The sequence below is a fragment of the Monoraphidium neglectum genome (assembly GCF_000611645.1).
Source record: "Monoraphidium neglectum strain SAG 48.87 unplaced genomic scaffold scaffold02214, whole genome shotgun sequence".
NCBI lineage: Eukaryota > Viridiplantae > Chlorophyta > Chlorophyceae > Sphaeropleales > Selenastraceae > Monoraphidium > Monoraphidium neglectum.
In genome coordinates this window covers 1-10,035 of record NW_014011414.1, presented here as the reverse complement: position 1 = coordinate 10,035, position 10,035 = coordinate 1, and the positions used below count along the sequence as shown (strand labels likewise).

Sequence of the window (10,035 nt, the reverse complement as noted above, 5' to 3'; positions counted from 1 at the left end):
GGGGTGGGGAATGGAGGGGGCTGGGGGGAAGTGAGAGGGCAAAAATGCAGCGCCTGAGCGGCGTTGCGGGGCCACGCCCCACCTTGCTGCCCCGGCGCCGAGGCTGGCCGGGGCAGTAGACATCTGCAAAGGCAGCGCGGGATCTGACCCCATCTCGAATTGCACAGACGCTACTGTCTGAAGAGCACTGCCAGGGGCGAGTCGGGCGCGAGCGATGCGCACGGCAGGCGTCCCGCGTCCGGACGAGAGGCACGCACTGTTGCTGCCAACCCGGCGCGCCTTACTTGCAGCCATCCCGAACACCAAGGGTTCAGGGTCCTGGCTTCCGGCACAAGCAATTTGCATCACGCCCACGCACATTGCACATGCGCACTGCTCCAGACGCATCTCCGCAGACACGGCACTCGTTCGTAAGCGCCGTCCGCAGCAGGTGCACCGCGGGGCTTGTCGCCGGTTTCAATTGCCAATGTACGTTGCTGCACAACGGCCCCGCGCCAGCGCCTCGCTCCGCGTCCAAGGGCGCTTGCAATACTGCAAAGAACTTGCACAGCACATGCATGCACTGTACACACTTCCTCTCATAGCCAATGTTGCGACGGAGCCCTGTGTTTTGTGATCACCTGTGGCTCTCTCTCGCAGTCTCTGACTGCCCAGCTGTCCCTGCCGCGCCGCTGCACACCTGGGACCGCTCAGGTTACCGCCCTCAACTGCCGCTCGCTGTGGCTCCACTTGCGGTCATCAGCACCCGCTCTTCCAACCCTTTGACACAAGCCGGGCCGCACGGCTACCCCGCACATACACCGTGCCCGGGCGCATTCACACCTTGGACGGCGATCCTAGTTGTTGTGGCATGGTGGGCGGGGTTCCCAGAGGGGTGGGGGTTCCAAGAAAAGCACCCTTTTATGTGGAGAATGGCGCCGCGCAACGGCAAGCACCTACCGTCCATTCAGCGGCGCTGGTGGTGGCACACGCCAAGCACACTTTTTTCTGAAGCACTGACATAGCTTCTCCGTCACGGGTGTCTCCCCTTTGCGGACCCCCGCTTTGCTTCGCACGGGATGTGCAGCTCAGCACAGCACTAGTTCCATCATGGGAAGGTAGGGGTGGGGAAGGAGGCGACATAACCTGTCACATGGCAATGCTTGTTTGGCGGCCATGGGCGTCGGTGGCGGCCGCCGTCAGCGAGATGTGGCATCCATGCGGTCGCCCCTGTCCAAACAGATCCTCCCTTATGTGCAAAAGCAAAAGCGACCCACAGTGCAATGCGTCAAGTTCGTTTCATGCTTCCTGTTTCATGTAATACTTTGAAATTTCTCTTTCAGATTGTAATCTGCGAGCAAGTAAAGGCCATTGGTTTCGGGTGTCAGCCCTTAAACTCCCCTGCCACCCTGGGTGTCTGCCAGCGACACAGGCCGCCAACACGCGACTATGGGATGGCCATATCCGGGTCAGCAGTTCAGGGCTGGACATTCAACACATGCAGGCGCTTTGGGTGGGACACCTTCCCGGAGTCAGGCGTAGTCTGATCCCTTTCAAACCCTGTTGCACACTTGCATATGCACGGCGCGCGTGGGTGGCCTAGTGTGGGATACGGACAGCGCAGCTTGCCAGTTGTCGACAGTAGTCATCGCCACCCCGTGGCTGCACCTCTCTTTTCTTGTCATCACATCCACCTTTGACATTGGCGCGACAGCCCTCAGGATGGGGCTAGCCTCCCAATATTTCTAGCGCATGTGTGTACATGGGTGCCGCCGGCCGGGGCAGATCCAAGCACCAGCCTTTGGCCACTTGTCTGTTGAGAAGTGCGAGCGAAAATCGTGAACTCGTGCAGGCATGGAGGCTGTGCAGGCATGGTGGTTGTGAAGGCATGGGATCCGCGCTGGCATGAAGCTTACAGTATGGGAGGGCTAGGGTGGGTGTCACCAGGGCAGTATCGTCGACCGGCATTTCATCAGCCCTTGTAGAGCTGCGCGGTAGCTACAGAGTTTGGAGATTGCACTGCACCTCGGCATGACGTGAGATTGTCATTGTCAAGGGACTCAAGGTGACCAGTCTCTTTTATGTCCACAACTGTGCAATAGGGCGCCCGTTTCGATCTGGAGGCTGCCTTCGACCCTCTGGGCACTCGCGGGCTCAGCTACCGAGGTGCCGGCCACCGCTGCAGGCTGAAATCAGATAGAGGTTTTCCGAGCAGAGTCTGCGGGGAGAATCACCGGACAGCTTGCATTCCGCAGGACATCGGCGAGGGCGGAGGGGATAGCAGCGGAGACTACCAGCCAGGTTGGCGCCAGATCTGCGACGCACCTTCAACGGTCTGATCATTGCGACCAGCATGCCGCCAGGTGAGCGCAGCCGACAGCACGTCGCCGCGGACACGCTGCCTGCACCCAACCGTGGTGACGCCCAGCAGACGCCACCGCAACACAGGTGCCTGGTGGACACCAGCAATCTCCAAAGCAACTTGCCATATGCACCCTTAAATCAGGCACACTGCTCCCCCTGAAAGACCACCCCCTCCCTTGCTCGCCCCCGCTGCCACCGCCAGCGCCGCGCCCACGCGCCGGCCCCGCCCATGCGGCTGCGGCACCGCCGCTGCGTGCGGCGATGCTGCTGCCGCTGCTGCTAGTGCCCTGCGCGTGGGCCCAGGGGTTGAGGCCGAGCACCGACTCCACACTCGGCGCCGCGGCGAGCGTGGAGTCTCTTTCGAACCTCCTGGCGCAGGCGCAGAGCTTTAGGGCGCTCTTCAAAGACAGCCCCAAGGTCGCGTGCTCCCAGGGCAAGCAGTCCGTGTGCGGGTCCGGCGCGAGCCAGGACGCCTATGCGACACTCTACTTGGCAATGAGCGCCCAGGCCTACGATGCGCGGTCCCAGGGAGTGAGCGCCCGCCACGCCGGCGCGATAGCGGGACACGCCGCCTCACCATCGCAGCTGTTGATCACGGTTAGTCGCAATGGGTGGCACGGTGTAGGCGGCGTGTTGCTGATTTGCGTCGATTCATGCTTCTAATCTGCGCGGCTGCGCGGCGCCCCTTGCTCCCATGGCATGTGTGCACCTGTGTCCGCAGCTGGCGTCGCCAGTCAGGGACCAAAAGAGCTGCATGACCTGGTGAGTGATCGGGCCGGAATTTTGTTGCCGGCCCACACTACACTTGAATCGAGGGTTCATGCTTGGGTCCATGGTGATCAATGCCAAATATCAATTGTTGTCCTATCAGTCAGTTTGCACGGAGCCTTTCTTGGTCAAGCTGATAGATTGTGCTTTCGTGGTGGGTCTGAGACTTCAGATGCTAATACTCTCCCTTCGCCGTGACTGCGCCACCGCTTCGCTTGGACCGCAGCACCTCATTTGCCGTGGTGAGTGATAGATTAAGATGAGGAGCTCGAACGGGGAGTGGAGCATGCCGTTGCTGGTGGCTGTGATGAGTGCAGAGCGAGCCGTGCAAGGCCATCATGCCAGAGGGCTCTGCGACATACCACCCTCACCTGCCCCACTTCCTGCGGTTCAGATTAGCGCCGCTGAGGCCGCTGTCAGCGCAGCTCTAAGGAAGAGCGCGGCCGATAAGAAGTGGAGCGTGCAGGTGCGGGGGATGTCATCGCCGTCCTGTGACATTAAGGCTTTGAACGATTGCTGCGCTGATCCTCCTGCCTCCCCGACACAATCACACGCACGTGCACACGCATACCCACACGCGCATGCATGCACGCATGCACGCATGCACGCACGCACTCACACGCACAGGGGTTGCATTACTGCCAAGACTCGTCAGAGGTCCGCACCTGCGGATCCACAAGCACAATGGTTGAAGCTGTCAAGACCTTGGTAGAGCAAGCCCCAAAGAACAAAGACCTGGTGCTTCTTGACAAGTGCCTACCCTACACAATCTACGAGGCGTCAAACTTCAACCAGAAAGCTTGCAGGCCCAGGTGCATGCGTGCATGCGTCCATGGCTTGCGCCATGTTCCCCCTCCAGCTGCCTTGCAAACTGCCGAGCCATCGCCAGGTCGGTTGAGCCCCCTCTTGCCGGCTGCCTCTGCTGAGCTGAGTCCGCCTGCTGGACGCGCCTGCTGCCCGTCAAGCGTCAACCAACAAGATCTCGATTTGCATTTCCCTGCTTTCTGCTGACCTGCAACACAGATGCAAGGACCAGGACCCGGATCTGGCGCAGGGCAAATTCTCGTTCAAACGGCTCAACAGCCCGTGGGATGTGCAGCGGCACATCCGTTTGTGGTAAGCCGCACCGTTTTCCTTTGCTTGGATGCGCTTGTGCCCCAACGCTCGTCGAGGGAACGTGCGTCGCCTGCCCTAATGCGCCCACCGGCGGCATGCGCAGAGCTTGATGAGACGTTGCAGTTGTGATCGCTGTGCTGAAGGCTCTTCAACACCCGATGTTCCTTCAGGGGAGGCGTCGTGACGCGCGTCGACATATTCTCGGACTTCAAGCCGTTCTTTGTTAAGTCCCCCCGCGGCGTCTACAAAGGCGATAAGTCCGGCAAGCTGGTTGAGTACCATGCCATCACACTCGTCGGTGGGCGGACCCCTCCCTCCTCTCGCACGCGCTCACGTCCGTCCCTGCGCCTGGGACGACTGCAGTGAAGCATCCCTGATTCTTCCGCCGCTACAGGACGGAGGTCGCTGGCTGTTGCGGGTGCTTGAAAGCAATGTGTCAAACCGTAGTCTCTGCGCATCAGCCATGAGTACATTCAATCAGCCAGGACTTTGCTGACAAAGTCAACCCGTACTTATTATCCATGCGATCCTCTTCATCAGGATACAACAACACAGGACGCTTCTGGATATTCAAAAATTCATGTAGGTGGCAAGTCCCATGAAGGCTGCTTGCATGGCGTGCATGGCAGCATGTGCACGTCGAGCTGCCAGGCCCTGTCCGCCCCTCTGCATGTCTGCTTTGTGGCGCCTCCACCTAGCCATAAGCTCCCTGCTCGCACTACTCACGCGCGCGCCACCACACGTGCCGCGGCGTACTCGCTTCCCAACACCCAGGGGGCCCCACGTTTGCAGATGGTGGCTACGGCAAGATATCGTATGATGCCACTTTCACAAATATCCTCTCGCCGGCAGACACGTGAGTTTACAGTGGAAAATGGCAAGTGGTCAGATTGCGCATGGTCGTCCCGCGTTGTGGTGCGTGCGTGCATGCTTCCGATTTGTTGGGCACCGCCGATTATGCTGCAGCGAATCATCTTGCCCGTGCTGCTTAGCTGATGCAAGCTATACAAATGTCTTAATTGCACACACAATCGTTCACACCCTAGGTTTGGCTTGATGTTTGAGGCGTACACGCCTCCTCCGCTGCCTTACCAGCTCTGCCCCCATCCCAAGCGGCGCGGTGAGCACAGATGCGATGCGTGTGGCTCCTTCGACCCGCCTAACAGAGCACCCCACAACAGAACACATCGTGCACTGCTGGGAAGGCTGCATTTTTTGTCATGCATGTGTGAGGCACATTCACACACATTTCATGTATTTGCCTGTCTTGACCTTCAGGAGGCAACGGCTTGCTTCTGCTCACTGTGATGCTTCATACTCACCAAACCATCGCAGGCTGTCACATGACAAAGCCGCCAAGGGGCAGTTACGCATCCAAGGTTGCTGACGATCTGGACCTGCAGCTGCCAGAGATGCTGATGGATAACCTGGGCGTCATCAAAGGTCGGTCCTGTACTGCCGGTTCGTTTCCCCTGGCAGCGCCGGCGGCACCAGAGGCACTCTGCCTGAGGGGATTCCGTTGTCACTGCCACCATGTTGTCACAGCACGATTTGGGTTGGGTGCCAGAGTGGGCACCTGGCAACAAACCGCTCACCGCTGCGCTGCCCATACCCACAAATCATTCGACTGGAAATGCAGACGTATCCAAGCCCCTGGGGGGTGCCCACATCATCGTGTGCGACCTCAGCCAGGAGACCCTCAAACGGGTGACCCTCCAGGCCGCCTGCCCCACCCCGCCGCCCGCCAAGTGCAAGGAGAACCTGCCGCCGGAGCCGGTCCGCACCGTGAACCTGCGCCGCATGGGGCGCGTCGGCGACATGGCAGAGATCAGGGTGGGGTGGAGCCTGCCCCCTGGCGATGCGTGCGTGCGGCAGGTGCGCGCGCGCCTGACGAGCTCTTGGGGTTTGTGCGCATCAGGCAAGCCGGGATGGTCGTCTGAGGGACTGAGACAAGTGGGTCTTTAGGTCAGACAAGGCTTGTGGGTGGTCAGCAGGGCCACCTCTCACAGCTCAACCCTTTTCCTGCGTGGTCCAGTCGTTGTCTCCCCAACACGGATCTTAAAAGCCGTGGTTCCAGCGGGGCCGTGTGTGCCTGCTTGCAATGTAGGAGCGCGCATGCCTGCCATCCTGGTGGGCTGGGCACTCGTCGAGTAGACGCTCAGCCCCTTGTCTGCCCCCCACGCCCTCGCCTTCCGCCGCGACCCGCGCAGTACAAGGTGGAAATTCTCAACCTTTCCACACTCTTCAAGACCTCGCGCACCATCGAAGTCCAGCCCGACACCGTGGGCTCTGTCATCTTTAAAACGATACCCTTTGCGGCCGGGACCAAGGGGCCCGCCTACCTGTTCAACGTGGTGGCCTCCAACAAGGCCGGCTCCTCCGCCGCGCGCAGCCTGACAGTCCAGACGTGACGGAGCCTGGGCACGCGGCAGATGTTGAGTACCCACGTCCCCCAAAGGGGATGACATCACATGCAACATGGCTGCTGCGCCCCCAGGTGTTGAGAGGCCGCTGCCTGGTAGCCGCCGGTGGCTGTGCGAGACCCCCTTGGCATTTGCAGCGAGTCCTTTATTTGACAGCGCCCTCGAGTCGTGGTACAAGTAGTGTGGGCCTGTGAGTGGACGCAGTGCTCTGGCGCGCACCCTGAAGATGCTCCTTCGCGTCTGTGTGTGGATGCTCCTGCATGCTACTGCATCCGCCATCATGCGCCACCCATGCCTGTTGCTGTACAAGACGCGCATGGCGACCCGCCACGCACAGCCTCTCACGCATGCACAAGGAAGATTTGGCGAATCCTGAAGCCCGCTCGACGCGGCACACAAATCACCCCCATGTCAATGCCAGCTCTGCTCGATTCTGTGCTTTCCTTTGCATTGTACTTTGGGCCAGCCATTAAAATGCAATTTGCCTGGCACCTGGTTGCGCCGTACATAATACGAATGATTGCGAAGAGCTTCGACACTGACTGGCAGGTCTGCCCGGTATGCGGCACAAGCTGTACCACATATCTAATCCCTGGTGACTGACACCCCCCTTCGGGACCCGAGGGGTTGTGCGTCGTCGGCGATGCGGCCAAGCACGTCGCACTTTGCGCAGGACTCTGTCAGCGGGCTTGACCGCCAAATGTCTCGATCTTGCAGATAGGTAGCCTGCAGGTTGCCATGTGATCAACCTTGCCTTGTTGCCCTGTCACAATTCTGGGCACGAATCTATTGTCATGCTCCGTTTCATCTGCCATGTTGTGTGCATATGCGATCTATTACCAGATGCACAACCTTGCCTCGCGCTCGCCCGTCACTGTCCTATTGTACTGTTATGTAATAACTGAACAGTAGTAACTGAACAGTCGACAGAATCGAGGAAGAGGATTGGAAGGAACTGACAAAGGTGGCCATTTCTGACGGCCATCAAGGCGACAACCAGAGCCCCGCATGCATATTGCAGCGCCCACCCCTGGCCAGGGCGCACTCGCGCGCACCCTTGTGTACCCCTGCATAACCTTGTCAACCATGCACCAAGCAGCCTGCTGTTCACTCCGCCACATTCATCAGTGTGGTGGGGCAATCATGCTGACCCACGAGGTCAAGCCGCTACATGTCAGACCGCGCGGCTGCGCAGGACCAGCCTGCCCATCCGTGGCGGGCGCCTGGTGTTGCTGTGGTGGTACGCGCGCAGAATGGATAGATGTTTGTCGCTCGGCTCTCCTCGCACTGCGCTTGACCTCATCGGCGCCTGGCGCCTCTACACTAGCCTCCAGTACACATAGAGGTCCCCAACGCTCACAGCAACAATCCTGGCCCCTGCTGGGCAGTCCTTAATCAATGTGCCGCGTCATGCACAGGCTCTGGTGTGCCTGTTTCAAACCGGTTCTTGGCCCACCGTTTGTTTTAGAAAAGGTGCTGGTTTGGGAACCATCAAGCACCACACGTCCCTGTGAGGTCACGCATGTGCCCGACAAACAGCACTCCAGTGTCACCAAGCAGTTGCACGACGCACAACAAACGCCACTATGGTGGGGTGGGGTGCGGTGCATGCATGCCTGCATGTGTTTGCGCGAACAGCGATTTGTCCTTGACTCAGCTGCCTGCCTCTGTGTGCTTGCTGATCTAACGGTTCCCGCCTTGCAAGGTGCGGGCAAGGAGGGGCGGTAGGGGGCGGGATGCGCTTGGCGGCCGTCGCTGGGGCATTGTGTAGTCTGCCCTGCGTTGATACCTCTGGTGTCACACCTGACAGATGAGATTACGAGTCGACACTTTCTGTGATTGGCAATTCTTCGCTGTTCCCAAATGACAAGCAGTAACTTGTCATTTGGGTTTGGCTCGGACACTTTGCTTTGATCAAGAGTGCCGTTGCGGCGGCAGTGTCTGGCACTTGGAAGCAGTGGGAAGCGTGCATTCCGCAGGGGACCTGCCGACGTCACACGGGCCGCCGCACCGACCTTGCTACGCTGTCCCCCCAACTCCACGCGCCTCTCCTGCCTGCCCGCCTGGCCCTGGTGGTGCCACGCATCGTAGCTCGGCCAGAATAGCCAGCTGATGCGGCTGACGATCGCACGACGCACGTGCTTACACAGGTGGGGTGAATCGACTCCAACGCGAGTCAACACTCACCCACCCAAAACCCTTCAAGTGCGGGAGGAGCGCCACAGCCGCGCGGGGGGCGGCCAGCGCGGCGGGGGCTCCTGCCACCGCGTATGCAAATCGGCCCAGAAACAGACACCAAGGCTCTATCGTGCTTAGCTGCAAGCTGTAAGATCAAGCTGTGGGGCGCCGCCGCCGGCCCCAAGATGGGGGCTGGCAGCGCTCCCCCGGGGGACCCATCGCGGCCGCCTGCGTGCCAGAGGGCGCCGCTGGCCGCGCCCCTCTGGCAGCTGCGGCCGGCGCGCGGGGGCCCTCAAGTTGTGCACCAATGCAACCCGAAACTCTTCCAGACACATGAATCAAGCCGCAGGCCCGGCGTTGGCGGCACCTTTTAAGCCGGCGGTACGATCGGGCCAATCACGCCCAAACTTTCCAGCCGACACGCACGACTGCGCCCGCCATCCGAGGCAGCCTGCCGAGCTCGTAGAGCCGCCTGCTGCTCGGCCGCCCTTCCTTGTCATCCTTTGCTCTCCAACCCTCCTTCGCCTCCTGCAGGACGGCCGCTCGCCTGACAAAGGACCCCTGAGGCGCCACAAGTTGCAACCTCGGATTCAGCAGGTCACTGGCCGGGCAGCGGCACCGAGGACAGCTGCGCGTGGAGGTGGGCAGTGAGCTCTGGGGTGATCTTCTGCTTGGCGCGCAGGACCTTGTAGATGGCGGGGTCCACGTGCTTCAGGATGGCGGCCTCGGCCGCGGTGATGTCAGACGTGGACACCTGGCGGTGCGACGATTCGTCGGAAACAAGGGGGTGTGACCGTGCGTGTGGAAATGGCGGGGGGCGTGGCGGCGGGGCGGGGCTCGAGCCGAGCGCGCAGCCGCTGAGAGAAGCCGGCCAGGGCGGCGGGGCGAGCCCTCGGAGGCCTCCCTGCTCACCCTGCGGGGCTGTTCAGTGGAAGACTCCCCTTTGAACACCCCGTACCACTGCGACCTTCTGTGCTAACCCTTCCCACACAACTGCGACCTGCTGTCCTACCCTCCAAGAACGTAACCCCTGTGTAACCCCCTCTGTTGCCCTAATAACCCCCCAATAACCCCCAGTAACCCCCCGTAACCCCCCACCTTGTCGAGGTAGCCCTTTGTTGCGGCGTACACCACCACCACCTGCTCCTCGATGGGCATGGGGTTGAACTGGCGCTGCTTCAGCACCTCCGTCAGGCGCGCACCGCGC

General features: G+C 60.6%; 2 protein-coding genes across 2 annotated transcripts; one reads left to right on the top strand and one right to left on the bottom strand.

Annotated features, from left to right (window-relative positions):
• Nucleotides 1-5,639: 5,639 nt before the first annotated feature.
• MNEG_10188 (hypothetical protein) lies at nucleotides 5,640-6,638 on the top strand (the record flags this gene model as incomplete). Its single annotated transcript, XM_014041341.1, has 3 exons — nucleotides 5,640-5,670; nucleotides 5,867-6,102; nucleotides 6,438-6,638. The coding sequence occupies 3 exons, from the start codon at nucleotides 5,640-5,642 to the stop codon at nucleotides 6,636-6,638; spliced, it is 468 nt and encodes a 155-aa protein (XP_013896795.1).
• Nucleotides 6,639-9,426: 2,788 nt separating this feature from the next.
• Nucleotides 9,427-9,986, bottom strand: MNEG_10187 (F1F0 ATP synthase, alpha subunit; the record flags this gene model as incomplete). Its single annotated transcript, XM_014041340.1, has 2 exons — nucleotides 9,427-9,582; nucleotides 9,927-9,986. The coding sequence occupies 2 exons, from the start codon at nucleotides 9,984-9,986 to the stop codon at nucleotides 9,427-9,429; spliced, it is 216 nt and encodes a 71-aa protein (XP_013896794.1).
• Between the last annotated feature and the right edge of the window lie 49 nt (nucleotides 9,987-10,035).